At 38.1% G+C, this 16040-nt stretch overlaps 2 protein-coding genes across 2 annotated transcripts; both read left to right on the top strand.

Moving 5' to 3' along the window:
- The first annotated feature begins 105 nt into the window (after nt 1-105).
- opn6b (opsin 6, group member b) lies at nt 106-3962 on the top strand. The gene is made up of 6 exons (XM_084097406.1): nt 106-357; nt 475-680; nt 1249-1348; nt 2775-2879; nt 2946-3169; nt 3270-3962. Exons 1-6 carry the CDS (start codon nt 264-266, stop codon nt 3720-3722), a joined length of 1182 nt encoding a protein of 393 aa, XP_083953532.1. The 5' UTR covers nt 106-263; the 3' UTR covers nt 3723-3962.
- Nucleotides 3963-10301: 6339 nt separating this feature from the next.
- Nucleotides 10302-15844, top strand: coch (coagulation factor C homolog, cochlin (Limulus polyphemus)). The gene is made up of 12 exons (XM_084097224.1): nt 10302-10416; nt 10795-10843; nt 10935-10979; nt 11263-11419; nt 11511-11644; nt 12099-12167; nt 12239-12295; nt 12381-12528; nt 12619-12722; nt 13616-13842; nt 13973-14486; nt 14804-15844. The coding sequence occupies exons 2-12, from the start codon at nt 10810-10812 to the stop codon at nt 14974-14976; spliced, it is 1662 nt and encodes a 553-aa protein (XP_083953350.1). The 5' UTR covers nt 10302-10416; nt 10795-10809; the 3' UTR covers nt 14977-15844.
- The last annotated feature ends 196 nt before the right edge of the window (nt 15845-16040 follow it).

Genomic DNA, 16040 nt, shown 5'->3' with positions numbered 1-16040 from the left:
CTGGTGACTGACAAGAACTGTCCCAAAAACCTCAGTCTCTAAAGTCTTTAACAAGATTACACCCAGGAGATTACACCTAGTCTTGATCAACATAGGTCCTCTGTTACAGTTCAAATGTGTGCTCAAGTGTAGATCCAGGGCATTTGGTCTAGTCCGGGTGGCCTGTGTGTGTCTGCTGAACTTCCACCAGTGAAGAGAGAAATACCGTCAACCATAGCAAACGTCACCCTGAGATGAGTCCAACCTAATGGTTTTCATGGAAGATGGACATCCACAATGTTCTTCCCTCAAATGTCACAGTCTACAGAGTGTCGAATGGAGGAGAAACCACTATTGGTGTCTATTTGGTAATACTAGGTAATTGTTTTGTATTCTCTGTACCTGAATATGGTTTGTTTCTTCTTGAGCTTCACTACATCCAAATGTCTTGTGAGAATAAACAATAGGTGAATTTTATATTTTTTTCTTTGATAGGATGGCTCTCTTGGATTGGAAATGGGGTTGTAATATTACTTTTAACTAAGCAAAGAAAGTCTCTCGAACCACAGGATATCTTAACTCTAAACCTTGCCATTTCTGACGCCAGCATTGCTATTTTTGGATATTCTCGAGGAATCCTTGAAGTTTTTGATGTGTTCAGAGATGAAGGCTATCTTATAAAGACATTTTGGACTTGCAAGGTAAGGGGTTGATTCTCACTCTCATGCCACTTAAAACTTGTATGACTTTCTTTAATCAGTGGAACATAAAAGAAGATATTTTGAAAAAAGCCTGTGAAAGTTAAAGGGGTCCACTGTTGTTTTGAACCACACTGGCTATCATTGTATGGACAAAAACATTCTTCAAAATATCTTCTTTTATGTTCTACAGAGAAAAGAAAGTCATAAATGTTTGGAGTTAATGATTTTATTTGAGATCCTCCTGATGAATTCAGGTACAAAGTTCAAATGATCAGGTGCCTTTCAGCATGATTCCCTTCAGTTCACGTCACTGAATGCTCTTAGAGGACATCACACAATATCTGGTGTGAGAGCTGCACTCTGGCAGGTGGTGTTATGAGGCAGGAGGGGCTGAAGAGAGGAATCATTTGTAGTTGTTCCAAGTACACAGGCATGTGTCCCTTTATCCCCTAATCTAGCTGGCTTGTTCCCCAGGGCCTGGTTAGTGGGTGATGAGACAAGTAAGAGCGATTACTGCCTCAGAATGCCAGACCTGCTTGCAATGTATAAGATATTGTGTCTTGGCCAGGTGGATGGATTCCTAATCCTGCTCTTCGGACTCGTCAGCATCAACACACTGACAGCCATCAGTGTCATCCGCTACATCAAAGGTTGCCACCCTCAGCATGGTATGCTCTATCTTGGCCAAACCTACTGGGTTATTATACCTTTGTATGGCTGCTATCCAGTATTTAGTCCAGGTGCTCATGCAGTGGAGTCATTGAAAGATGTTCTGCAATTACGTTAAATCGATTTGCCGAATCGGTTATTTCACATTCTCATAGTATTATTGACTATTAGGCTACAAATAGCTGCATACATTACTCTTAGAGAGGTTAGGAAAGGAAGTGGTCTTGCATAAGTAAAAATTCTAGCTTTTAAACTGATGTTCAGGAGTTGCAAGTGGGTGCTAGGGGGTCTGTGAAGAAATAAATTAGGGGGAAAAAGTAGTTTTCTAATATATAAATTAAAAACATTAACCCAAATTTTAAAATGCCATTATAAGAAATTATGGTCTGTTCCCAACAACTTCCACTCCTATATATATATATATATATATCAAAATGTTCCTTCACTTAAAAGAGTTTAATTATCATATAGAGACAATTACATTCAATCTCAGTAATATGTAAATGGTATCACAGAGGGCAACCAACAACCATCTTGATTACAGGGACTTCAAATAGCTTGTCACCTTAAACATTTGACCGTTCTGTTTTAACAGAAGATCAAAGATGTGATCACTTCAGATAGATTGTATCACCTAAACCTTTTGCTGTTCTGATTTCATTTACATTAAGAGTTGACCATTTGGGTTGGTCACATCCTGAACAAATGGTAATCAATTGTAGAATGGGAATGGGTGTGGGACACAGAGAATCTTCTCAGACAATGGGGTGTCTCAACTTCACTACATACAGACCACAGCTGTTACAATAAGAGCAACTTCATTTACATTAAGAGTTGTAAACTGTAACAGTATAAAAGGTTTGAGATTTGGATGTTCTGGGTTCATTCTGACGCCGGTGAACCCAAGGTGCTTTGTGTACCTTGCCACTGCTATGCTGTAATAAACTTCATTTTTGAGATCTTCAACGTCCACATCATTTTTTCTTACACCATTTATATTCAAGACATTTATAAATAATAATGTTTAGCAAATTTGAGGGTGTTGGTTTAATTCTGCTTTCTAAAGACTGACCATTTTAATAAATTATTATTATAATAATAATCATCAATAAAATAAAAATTTAACTTTTATTATAAATTATCAGAATAAATTTTATTTTTTTTACAAGGAAATCATTCTGTTTGGGAGACAAAATGATCTACAGTAGGACACAATGAATACCGGCAAGTTCTGTTTGTTTCGTCTTTTATTAAACAACAAGTGGTTGAACCTAAAAACTTCTGAACTTGAATCTTTGATATATCTAGGACTGTTATTTTTCCATTTGTAGAAGCGATTTATCCTTGGCTGCACAAATGCTAGATAAATCAGCACGATTACGCTGAGGGCTGTGCTGATGTGAGTGTTTCTGCCATGTTCTTCAGCTCATCAGGTCAACAAGTGTAATATCTGCTTGGTCATAACTGCGGTCTGGCTGTTCTCTCTGTTCTGGGCTGGAGCTCCGCTGCTGGGCTGGGGCAGTTACAGAGGTAGGACTGTAACAAGGATGTTTACCATCTTAAAAATTTGAAATTGAGATTTCATTTCTTCTGCAGCTCGCGGGTATGGGACATGTGAAATCGACTGGACACGAGCGCTGTACTCCGTTCCGTTCAAGCTCTACGTCATCAGCATTTTCTTCTTCAACTTCTTCGTGCCGCTGTTCATTATAGTTTTCACGTATGTGTCCATCATCCGCACGGTCAACTCCAGCCACAAGTTCAGTAGAGGAGGAGATGTTAGCGTGAGGCAGAAAAAGATTGAACGCAGCATCACACGGGTAAAACAACTGGCCCATAAATTTCACTTATCATCTAACAAATAACTATTGCCCTCAGCTTCATATTCACGCATGTGTCGTACTGTGTTTCTCGCTCCAGGTTTCCCTCATTGTGTGTGCGGCCTTCCTGTTGGCCTGGTCCCCGTACGCAGTCATTTCCATGTGGTCTGCCTGGGGTTACCAAGTACCCCCACTCAACGGCATCCTGGCAAGCCTCTTCGCCAAGTCAGCAAGTTTCTACAATCCGTTTATCTACATTGGCATGAGCTCTAAGTTCCGGAAGGACTTGCAGGCTCTGTTTTACTGTCTCAGACCCACATCAGCGCACAGGCACACCCCTCCTGTGCCATTGGCCCGGCCTGGTGATGTGCAGCTTGATGTGGACTGCTTTAGGGAGGATGAGCCGGTAGAGATGGACCATAAGGCAAGCCCAGAGGGGACGGCAGAGAGCCCTCCTCAATCAGAACGCCAGCGTAGCCCTTTAACAGAGTCACATAGGAGTGTCAGTCCTTATAGATTAATGAGGAAACCCAGCGACTCTGGAAGACTTTAGCTGTCTTTCTTATGTTAGTTTATGTGCTCTGAATGTTTATATAAGATGATGAGGATGATGATAATAATATTATGATGCTAAAGTACATTCACTTTATGTATTATCTTAATTTCACAACAAATACAAACAGATTAGGACACTCCAGGCTACTAGCGAGTCATTTGTACAAATGCTTCATGTTGAACGTGAGGTCATTGTGTGAATCCAATAAAATTGAGGTTAATGGGCCTATTCGCTTCATCCCTGTCTCTCTGGTTTGTGAAGTGTTGACACACATTTAATGGTAAGTCTGTATTACATCCTCCCCAGTTTAGGGTTAGGGAGGAGTGAGAAATAGGTTGCTGGTGATCCCTTCTCTCGTCCAAGCACATCAAACACACACTAATTAGGTAAGGAATAAAGTAAAAATATTAGGTAAGGTATAAAATATGCCTGGAAGAGGAAAGGCCAAAATAATAAAGAGGGAAAAGAATCAAAATTTTGATGAATAAGAAAATATCTCTCTCGCTAACCAAAAACAGGATAAAATAAAATAAAGACAATATGCAAATAAAATGGCTCCAACCACCCTACAGCTTTCCTAATTTTAAATTCAGAATTATATAGCATATATATAATTTAAGTAATATTAAATTAATAATATTACATACATAAAAACATTACATACATAATTAACATAACTATATATATATATATATATATATATATATATATATATATTTCACAAGGGTTAGGTTAGGGTTAGCAAATCAAAGTTTGAAATTTTGGTTAATGGCACTGAAAGCCCATTAAAGATGAGCAACAAATCATGAATATCTCATTGAGATGATAGGTTTTATTAACATATACTTTGTTAAAATTTTAGTAAGTGATTTTGTCATTTTTGTTAGTTTTATAGTATATAGTTTTATTAATTTTAGTTCAGTTTTAGTTTCAGATATGGTAGTACACAAAACTAAATTAAATCATGTTTCATTTTAGTTTTAGTTTAAGTTAATATAATAACCCAGGTCTCCACTTCTAATTTATCTCCATCTTCATTCTCCCATCCGGTCAAACATGATGGGTCGTAATCAGTGGTGAGGTTTAAACCTCATTATAATCAACAAAGTGTCCCCGGTCCTACCTGACCTGCTCCGAGCGGGATTCGAACTGGGGTCTCCAGCATGGGAGACGGACGCACTATAAAGGACGCTAAAGACTGCAGCCTCTAGTGAGGTTTAGACTCGCAGCTTTTACTGGCCTACGTCTGTTACACTCACCCCGCTAACCTCACTCCCATCTGGATCACGGCACCAATGTCACCGGTCCTACTCGACCCACTCCAAGCGGGATTCGAACTGGCGTCTCCGATGTGAGAGCGGGCGCACTAACAAGGACGCTAAAGACTGCAGCCTCTAGCGTCAGTCGCTAGTGCCTCTTCAGATCAGGAGAGTGAGGTTTACATACACATCTCTTACTGGCCTAAGTCTGTTACAAACAAAAGCACTAGAAGGAATCGTGGTGAGAAGCTCTAGGATGATGGGCTGGATGATAAAGAGCAGGAGGATTCACAAATTAAGCCTGGTGATTGCCGAGTAAGACCTCCTGTCCCTGTCCTCAAATGAGTCCATGTTTGACCAGACTGTAATGTCAGGACTGAGTACGAATTACTCAAGCGCAGAATGAACAGAACAGTCAGGTAATGGTGCTTTATTTATATTATCCAGGCACATAATTCAAAAGCAGCAGGCATGCTCGTAGTCAGAGGAACAGCGAAAGCTTGAGTCCAAACAGAGCAGCGGGAAGAGTCAAACAATCCAGAGTCGTAATTCCAAGAACAGACAAGGTCAATAACTGGTTTCAGAACAAACAGATTAAAAGAAAACAACTATGACCTCATAGGTCACAAAGAAATTAGAACCTGGCAAAGAACAGAAAAATAGTACACAGATAATCAGTTTATAATTGTCAAGTGAGGGGCTGAACAGGATGAATTCAATTTATGCAATAAATAACATGCTTTAATATGATTATTATTATTATATATATTTTTTGTTTATAATACAGGTAAAAAGCAGACCAAAGTGTTTTGTACACCGTGTATGTGGGAAACGCTGTATCAGAGGTTTGGAGCAAGTGGTAATTTGCTATGAGCAAGGATTTATCTCAAAGACATGACTAACACCTCAGTGGCCTGATCTTACGGTTGTGGGAAATGTCTCCCTCCTGCCCCGTTCACAGCACTCGAACTTTCTCTACTCATGCATGTCACCTCTTCAAATGATTGCAGAGAGAATTAGTCTCACATGGTGGTCACAAAATAAGAAGATCTTAGTGTGTATGGTGTTGTGGTGAATGTTCTCTCAAATTAGTGGTGCCGGGGGTTAAAGTAGGTCCGTTATGCAATGAGATTTTTTTGGCGCAGACCCATAGGCTTATGTTGGTGCAGGACTACTATACAGTTTGAAAAGATATTGAATTCTGGAAAATGTTATCAGTGTGGTGTATAATTGTTAAGACTGGAAGGAAATTCATGAAAAATTCAAAGAAAGTCATGCATCTGCTAAGAGATGAGAAGATGTCAAATGTTCACTACCTACCTAAAAAAAATATTTTTTGTGTGAATAAGTCTCTTATGCAAACCAACGCTGATCAAAAGACAGTAATATTGTGAAATATTATTACAATTTAAAATAGCTTTTTTCCATTTTAATATTCTTTTAGAATCAAATTTATTGCTGTGATGGTAAACCTTTGATCAATTTAATGTGTCTTTGCTGAATAAAAGTATGAATTTCTTTAAAAAAAAAAAATCCCTACCCAAACTTTTGAATGGTAGGCTAAAACATATTGCAAAAGCTACTGCCATTCACTGTCAAGCTTTTGACAATATACTGTATGACACATTGACATTTACTAGAACTAGACGTCCATTAGCTCTAATGGAGAGTGAAAAGTACATAAGGTATTAGTATAGGAGGTCTCCCTAAATGACCCTACTAAGTGCAAAAACATAAAATCACTCAGATGAAATGTCTAAAAACTAACTCAAAACTCAACAAACTCAAAACTCAAGCTATTTTTTTCTATCATTTTTTAACTGCTGCAAATCTTTATTCTGCCCACATTTGGAAACTATCACTTTTTCTGTGGTGTATTCACAATGTCCAAAATCTCCAAGAAACCTAATATATATATTCTCTTATATTAATCGTGATATTTTGTATTTTCTGGTTAATGTTTCCAACATAGAGAATGAAAACTTTTTTATTATTATTATTTATTTTGGGAAAATAAATTTCTCTTTTCAGCAGACAAATCTGGGCTCAAGTCTACACAGCATTAGCCAAGGCTAATATTTGTGTAGGTGAAGACGGTCGCCTAAATGAGACATCCATCGAAGTATTAGACGGCTACTACTATTTATAGGGAGTGGAGTGGTAGTCTATGCATTCTTGGACGAATGCTGTGGATCTCCCATGAAGTCTCACATGGTGTGAAACGTGACAGCGCAATGCTGGCCTGGGAAGAAACATGTGTGTCACTTTGCTTTAATTCAGCATTTTTCATCTGACTGCACAAAGCCTGAGGAGTCAAGCCAACTTTTCCATATGACCATCAGCTGCCCCAATGGGAACAAACTGTAATAACAAGTCACAGGAAATCATCACCTGCTTAACACTAAACCTGTTCTATTACATAAAAGAACACACTGTTTTCCCTTTGAGCCTGGCAAATTCTACTAGAAAAATCAAGCAAAATCTAATATTAACATGGTAGCACTTTATCTTACAGTCCTCTTCCGCATGTACATACTATGTACTACTTATAGTAATTACAATAACTGGGTTATAACTAGGTATTAACCTTAACCTACCCCTAAACCTAACCTTAACCCATGTAGTTACCTTATATTACCCAGTACTTTCTTAGGTAAGTTCACTGTAAGTACACCTACTGTAAAATAAAGTGTAACCATTAACATTTATATGCATTTATGTAAAAATATGGTAACACTTTTTTAATCTCTTTATGAAATGTAATGCCTTGTAGATCATATACACTCAAATAGATTGCCATTCAAAAGTTTAGGTTCTGTAAGATTTTTTAAAGGGGTGGTTGATTATGATTTCCCCTTTTTAACTTTAGTTAGTGTGTAATGTTGCTGTTTGAGCATAAACAACATCTGCAAAGTTACAATGCTCAAAGTTCAAAGCAAAGGGAGATATTTGCTTTTAAAGAAATCACTTTTTAAGGACTACTACAAACGGCTGGTAGGGACTACATGATATTCCTCCCGGGTTAGTGACATCACTAACCCTAAAATTTACATAAACCCCACCCCCTGGACACGATTTATAGATTATCAAGACAGAATATGCTAATCAATGGCTAGAAGATAACTACACATAAACTACATAAATTTATCAACTAACCATTCAGAAATGTCCTGTTGGATTCTACATGTCACTTCTTCTTGAGTCTCTCCATCATTGTCTAAATTCAGTTTGAACATAAAAGTCTAAAGGTTTTTGACATTTTCAGTGCATGTCTGTGTGAGTGCAAGCTGTTGAAGCTCCGCCCCCTGTGCCAGGAGCAGTAGCTCATTTGCATTTAAAGGGACAAACACAAAACGGTGCGTTTTTGCTCACCCTCAAAAATTGACAATTTTAACATGCTATATAAAAATATCTGTGGGGTGTTTTGAGCTAAAACTTCACTTTTACTCTGGGGACATCAAAGACTTATTTTACATCTTGTGAAAAGGGGATTATACCACCCCTTTAAATGTTTTTCAAAAATGTCTCTTATGCTCAACAAATATAGTAAAAACAGTAATATTGTGAAATATTATTACAATTTAAAATAAGTTTCCTATTTGATATATTTAAAAATGTAATTGATTTCAAAGCTGAATTTTCAGCATCATTACTCCAGTCTTCAGTGTCACATACAATCATTCTAATCCTTCAGAAATCATTCTAATATGCTGATTTGCTGCTCAAGAAACTGTAAAGGAATGGTTGAGAGGGAGCATGAAGAATAATTTTCACACATGATTTGACACCTCTGAACCCAGAGCTCAAACTCCTTGAAAGTCATTGGGATGTGCTGGAGTAGACTTTACAGAGTGCTGGACTCGTGCATTGTCAATACAAGATCTTGACCAAAAAAGTGTGCACCTCTTGATGAACTGTTGCCAAACATGCTAGAAACATAATAATCACTGCAATAATGATCTAATCATCGACTCTTAAGCATTTGCCTATTTAAATCCAAACAGCGACTTTATTTTTTGGGGCTGGGTATTGTATATTTTTTAATAATTAAAATACTACCACATATTTATTATATTTTGTTAATATGTTAATAACATTAATAATTTTTACATATTATGTTTTATTATTTAATAATACCACCTGATTGTGTCTTTGTTTACTATCCACAATCTAAAGTACCAGCCCACCCCTTCTTGTTTCATGTTGGCACACCATCAACAAGCGATTTAAACCGCTGGAATTTAATCATGAATGGTTTATCTAACCAAGCTTTACTTGATATGAAAGTTCACACTCTGGTTGAGAGACTTAATGTTTTCCACCATGACCTTCCCAAGAATGTTCTCCTGAAAGGCCGCTTGAGTCTGACATGGACTTTGTGTTCTGTGAAATATTCATTAATTGAGACATTGGGACAGTTCCCAGTTGTTACAATGAGCAGTTGTTCTAAGATGATTGAGTATCATTCCTTGAGAGGTTTTTTACCTGTCGCACTGAATAAGCACCTTGTCGCACACTACGTACTCCTACAAACTTCCACAGCACTTAATAAGTAAATGCCAATGAGTTGTGAGACGCCACAGTAAACACGGACCTATCATATTCCTGTTTGCTGCCAGGATTAACCTCGGAAATGGTCCACAGTAGAGCTGATGAAGGATGATTACATAAAAGTTACCAGGAGAAGACAAAGACCTCTTTGAAAACAGGACAGTGTCATGCTAATGCACCCAATTGCCCTTTCACATACTCTGTATATTGAAAATAAAAACAATTGACAGTTTTTTCAGCATAAGCCATGTTCAAGATGTGTGTTAATTTTTAAAACCACAGTGAAGCAAATATATGTGTTCTGAAAGGGACTTGGGATAAAAGCATCTGTCACGCGACTACTTGTGCTTTTATTTATTGGCTGATAAGTCTCCATTCTTTGGTCAGGTCTTCTTAATAGACTGCGATTCTTATCATTCGGACCATTTGGGGTGAGATTGTGTGTTTATAGCACTGAATCAAGGTTAATTACACCCCATTAGCCTCAATGTAAAGTTTTGGCTCCCAGTCAGGGCCTAATCATGACATGTGTTCATGTGTTTTTTATTCTCCTCTTTGTAGCTCTCTGTTTCGTTACTCAGTAAACCACATGGTTACACTGAGTTATAGCATTTAGTTATTTTATTGGTACATATATTTGATCTAAATGGCTGAAAAGCAGGAGAATTTAAAACAATGTCCTTTTCAGGTGGTTTGGATGTAAGGCCCGCCTCTTGTGATGTCAGCAGAGAATCATTGGGGTTTTCGGGGACATTATTTAAAGGACTAGCTCTTTCCTCAATATCCAGACACCTCTGGAATATCATCCATAACGGAATTACTTAATTTTTCTTTTCTATAAAGCTTTTAAGGCTGAAGAAACGTCATCCTACACAATATCTGTAAGTTGGATTTAATCTTCATATGTGGTTGATGATTTTTGGCTGTTTAATGCATTTTAATAGAGATAATTGTAATAATCCAGATATGCATCTTTTTTTCTTCTCCATTCTGTCTCTCTCTCTCTTCTTCTACCTCATTCTGTGAGTGGATTAACTGAAGTATGCAGTTCCAAAGGAGCTGTTTGTGATGGATGTGTCTGGGGAGATTACATTTTTCCTGGATCATATCTGATTTCACTTCTGTGTGCCAAATAAATTTTACACACCCAGATAAAAGGAAGAATAAAGATTTAAAAGCCTTAGAAGTTTTCGTAATTTTTTTATAGAAAAAAAAGTTTATTCATTGTTGTCTGATATAATGTTCTTTTGTCTTTACAGATATCTTCATTAACCATGTCGACGTGGTTTGCTGTACTTCATGTATTAGGTAGGTGATACATTTGTTCAAAGTGACTGATACTGAACGCTTCTTCTATGTAATTATGAATTATCATAATTTTTTCCCACTTTTTTTACAGGTATTCTGTCTTTGAGCCGTTGCACTTTTGGATCTGAATTAAATGGTCAGTGACTTCCTTTTTCATATTCTTTTCCCCACAACTCTTTTCATACTAAATGCAAAGAATGGAGTTAAATTTGAAAATATCTTCTTTCTTTTTTTAAGTTCCACAACATTACTTTTGTATTGCTTTATTGTTTGTATTAATGAATTGATTTATTTTATTAGTAGCTAATAAACCTTTTTAAATACATTTACTTTTTGAGTTCAAAATGTTTAATATGTTTGTTTTATTTGACAAGAAAATAATCATTTTATGGATAATGTCTTGTGTTATACATGGTTAGTTCCAAAACCAATTAGCTGTGGAACTCGCTCGGTGGATCTACCAGACACCCGTCAGCTAGTGCTCTGCCCAGCAAACTGCACTCTGTGGAGTCTGTCAGTGTTTGGTTCAGGAGTATATGCTTCTATTTCCAGCATATGTGGAGCAGCAATACACAGGTACAATCACAGAAGTAATGATAAAGATACTGACTTGATAGACTCGTGTAAGAAACTCCGATAGCAAGGAAAAAATGTCTGTGTCATCCAGAGGGATCATAAGTCTATCTGGTGGACCTGTGGAGGTTCACGGACTGCAAGGGAGGACAAACTACCTCAGCTCTTACGCTCATGGTGTCCAGTCTCAGTCGCTGTCCCAATGGAGTTCATCTTTCACTGTGGCCAGTGAGTGGAGACAATTACGATTTGCACCATTACAAATGCCTGTCTGTTTTGATTTCAAATGTATAGATTTGTTTACAGATGCAGACAATGTAGCACTTCATTGCACTCTGCGGAATAATGTAATATAATATAATACAATACTTGAATAATATTAATAACAATGGATTATAGTGTTAATATTATTATAATAATGAATTAAAACAGTAATTCTGAATTAGTGTAATCATGATATCATAATACATTGTTCATGATGAACTAACTTTTTTAAACATACAACTTTGTGGTTTCAAAAAGACGTGCCTCCTATTCTCAGTAAGTATAACTAGGACAGAACTTTAGGAAAATTGAGATCAGTTAGAGTATATAAATAATATAGTGTATAAAATTATGAACTCAAGTCATTTTAGACTTCATAAAGGTTTGTCAGGTTAAATGTTTTGTTATTTTGTCTCAGGAGCTATTAGCTTGCCTTTGGAAGTGTCCAGCCAAACCAGCAGTTCTGCCACAGTTGCGTCTGGAGCAGGTAACAAGTTTTTAACTAGAGATAGTTTACATATGTAGTCTACACTGAGCATTCCTATTTCTCCCTTGCAGCCAAGAAACCAGTCAAAAAACCTGTGAAGAAGCCTCCTCCAACAACAGCACACAGAGGTCTGTATGGCCTGATTTACTATTCTAACTTTAAATTGTCAAAGTACCATGACATGCAAGTACTGTAAATGCTACCTTGTTTCAGATTGCCCAGTCGATATGGCTTTGCTGCTGGATAGCAGCTACAACATTGGACAGCGGCGGTTCATCTTGCAAAAGAACTTTGTCAGTAAGCTTGCAACCATGCTGAAGGTCGGAACACCAGGTCCTCATGTAGGAGTGGTGCAAACCAGGTGATCTGTGCACATCCAAGGTGTTTATCACATTTATGGTTTTTCTTTCATTGTCAATAAGTAGCCTAAAATTTCACGTTTTTCTTTCAGCGAGACACCTCGAACTGAATTCTACTTGACAAACTATACGACAGCCAAAGATGTGACTTTTGCCATCAAAGAGATCCCGTACATTGGGGGCAATACAAATACAGGTTTTTAACTTGCCCTTCAACACACATTTCATACGAATGATTGGGTGGAATCTAGAGCAAATCAATACCACCCTTTTTGGAAAAGTATAAGACAAACTAAAATTCCATTTAAACAACAGACCAGAGAGGGTGACGTATACCGGACTTCTCCAATCATGTTGTCCGATGTCGCTCTTATACAAAAGTTCAATGAACAAGAAGTTACTACTAAGTGGCTTACATTTTAGACCATGTTTTCAGTTACTTTGCCTAGTTTTGCTCTGTCAACTAAAATAATTCCAAACGAAGCCACAGCAGAGCCAACTCCAAGCAACACTCAGTTTTGTTCCTAAATGAATCGAGTGAATGATTCAATGACCACACCTGCATCCGAAATCGCATACTTCCTTACTATATAGTAGGTGAAGTATGTCTGAATTCACAGAACTCATAAAAGAGGAGGCAACAAGTACCAGGATGACCTATTACTTCCGTGAGATTCTGAAGTGTGCATCCTAAAGTGTTGTTGAAAGAATTGGTTGAATAAATTAAACAATAACCCAATCAAAGAGACAGTCACTTGTCGCCACCTACTGGCATAGCAATGTAATGTGCTAAAATTTTCACATTTGGGCATTGAAACCCCTTGAAATCCAGATTGCCTTGGCCCATAGTTATCAGGTGTAAGTACATTACTGTAAATGCATTATCCTTTGTTTTCACAGTCAATCTGATTTTGTCTGATAACTGACAGCATTCCACAGATTTTGTTGATATAGATTAACTTGTAATGGACTCCTTCCTTTAAAATCTGACACTTACATAATGGTTTTAGTTGGAATAATAAATAATTGACGATGCTTAAGCTGAAATGAGCAGAATTTGGCAGGCTTGAGTTATTGTCTTCTGCACAGGTAAGGCCATACTGCACACGGTGAGGAACTTTTTCAATCCGGATTTTGGGGTGCGGAGAGGTTACCCACGGGTCATTGTGGTTTTTGTTGATGGGTGGCCCTCTGATAATGTGGAGGAGGCGGCAATTTTAGCCAGAGAGTCTGGCATTAACGTCTTCTTTGTGTCTGTGGCCAAACCTTCTCCCGAGGAGATGGGCTTGGTGAGCGATCAAGACTTCATGAGAAAGGTGAGATGTTTAACATGTGAATTCATGAACCTCTCTCTCTCACACACACACACAAACACACACACAAAAATTCATCAATGGGAACATTTGAGTTTACTAAAATCCACTTATACTGACATGTATCTCACAGGCAGTGTGCAAGGACAATGAGTTCTTCACTTTCACCATGCCCAGCTGGTTCGGCACCAACAAGTTTGTGAAGCCACTAGCTCATAAACTTTGCTCCATCGATCAGATGCTCTGCAGCAAGACGTGCTATAACTCAGTAAACCTGGGCTTCCTGATCGATGGCTCCAGCAGTGTAGGTGATGGGAATTTCCGGCTTGTGCTGGACCTTCTTGTCTCCATCGCACGCAACTTTGACATCTCCGACATCGGATCTCGCATCGGTGCCATCCAGTTCACCTACGACCAAAGGATGGAGTTCAACTTCAATGATCACATCACGAAAGATAATGCTCTGAGGGCCCTGCAGAACATCCCATACATGAGCGGAGGAACGGCCACTGGAGACGCCATCAACTTTGCTGTGCGGAGTCTCTTTAAACCCCACTCAAGCTCCAACAGGAAGTATCTCATCATCATCACCGATGGACAATCTTACGATGATGTGAGAGGGCCGGCAATGGCCGCCCAGAGAGATGGTACGCTTTTTACACTAACATTTCATCTTGACTTCAAGTCCCTGAGGGTCCAGGGGGTCCTTTGAGAAGATAATGTTCTTATTTAAAGTTAGTATAAAGTGTAATCAACAAAATGTAGCTTTATTTTTTATAGTGAAGGTCCCTGAGGTGGTGAGGGAGTAGGTGGGGGTCCCTACATATGTAAAGGTTGAAAACAGCTAATCTTGAACATTTAAGAGTTTTAAAAGTAGGCCTACTTAATCACAAGATATATAGTGCATTTAGAAAGTAAATAAGTGTGATGTCACCCTGACCATGCACTTCCTGTTTTGTCACAGGGATCACTGTGTTCACGGTTGGAGTGGCTTGGGCTCCAATGGAAGATCTGAAGGCGATGGCATCCGAGCCCAAGGAGAGCCATGTGTTTTTCACTCGTGAGTTCACCGGCCTGGCGCAGTTCCAGCAGCCCATAGTACGGGGCATCTGCAGGGACTTCACAGAGTTCAATTAGACAGTGCAACTGCTTTAGTGCAAGAATAGGAAGTAAGATATGGAGGATAGGAAGGAGAAAAAGGGCGGGCGTGAATAAGAAACAACGCTTTTGTCTTATGGCTTTTGATTTTTTTGTAAGAAAAGGGATTTGAACGGTTTTGTTATAAAGGAACTGGTATGTTTGATCCAAAGGTTTTTTCAGCTTTTTTGAGAATGTATCACAGTATTGTATGTCAACTTCTCTATAATGTGGAGAATGTAATTATTTGTGATTTGTAGTCTGTCTTTATATGTTCCTGGTGAAAAAAAAACATTCTTTCACTGCTTCTGGCAAGTCTTTTTTCCTGTGGAGGAGTCACTGTAACAAAAGGCTCTTTTATATTAATGTCGGGACTTGAAGATTCAATTCCAGTTGAGCAAGGTACTAGTGCAGAAGATGGTGAGCAAAAGCAGTCATGAAGAGAATTGTCAGTGAAACAGCGCCCTCTTATGCATTTTCACGGCAGTGCACGAATAGACAGCTTTCATTCTCACAATTACATAAATAGATCTGGGTTATATAAGACATGGTCCTTCCCAGGGGTACCAAACAATACACATGCAATACATTCACAACGTCACAATGAATCACGTATGTCTGTGTGTGAGACGAGTATCACGGTTGAAAAGTTAGCGTTTTGATTATATGTATTTCCCCCCCCCCCGTTTTCTTAAATTATACATTCATGTATTTATCGAACCTTTTTTTCTGTGTACCTTTCCATATGCATGATTTATTGCCTCACGTAATGAACAGAGAGGGGAGGAGGGGCATCAAACTGCTTGTACATTTGTTTATAATTTATTACTTTCTTCTCAATAAAGGACAAAGTGTTTGTACAACTTAACCAGCTGAATATCCTCTTCTGAACAGGCTGAGCATAATCAGAAGCCGCAACATATTCAAGTTACATGTATTAATTTATATGTTCAATCTGAGTCTCTCACAAGCTTTATTAAAATCGTGAATCTTGGCAATCACCATTCGTCATCAATGACCCGTCAATCAAATACCGTGATAACGCACAGCTGCATTAATTATCG

Source organism: Abramis brama (genome assembly GCF_963993115.1).
Source record: "Abramis brama genome assembly, chromosome: 21".
Lineage (NCBI taxonomy): Eukaryota > Metazoa > Chordata > Actinopteri > Cypriniformes > Leuciscidae > Abramis > Abramis brama.
This window is presented reverse-complemented; position numbering and strand designations above follow the sequence as displayed.

What these genes read in the sequence shown, in the direction of transcription:
- opn6b (XM_084097406.1), top strand. Translation starts at nt 264, where the DNA reads ATGGACATCCACAATGTTCTTCCCTCAAATGTCACAGTCTACAGAGTG. An exon ending in AGACATTTTGGACTTGCAAG is followed by an intron (nt 681 to 1,248) that starts GTAAGGGGTTGA and finishes TGTCTTGGCCAG; the next exon opens with GTGGATGGATTCCTAATCCT. An exon ending in AGGTTGCCACCCTCAGCATG is followed by an intron (nt 1,349 to 2,774) that starts GTATGCTCTATC and finishes CATGTTCTTCAG; the next exon opens with CTCATCAGGTCAACAAGTGT.
- coch (XM_084097224.1), top strand. Translation starts at nt 10,810, where the DNA reads ATGTCGACGTGGTTTGCTGTACTTCATGTATTAG. An exon ending in TTCATCTTTCACTGTGGCCA is followed by an intron (nt 11,645 to 12,098) that starts GTGAGTGGAGAC and finishes ATTTTGTCTCAG; the next exon opens with GAGCTATTAGCTTGCCTTTG. An exon ending in AATGGCCGCCCAGAGAGATG is followed by an intron (nt 14,487 to 14,803) that starts GTACGCTTTTTA and finishes GTTTTGTCACAG; the next exon opens with GGATCACTGTGTTCACGGTT.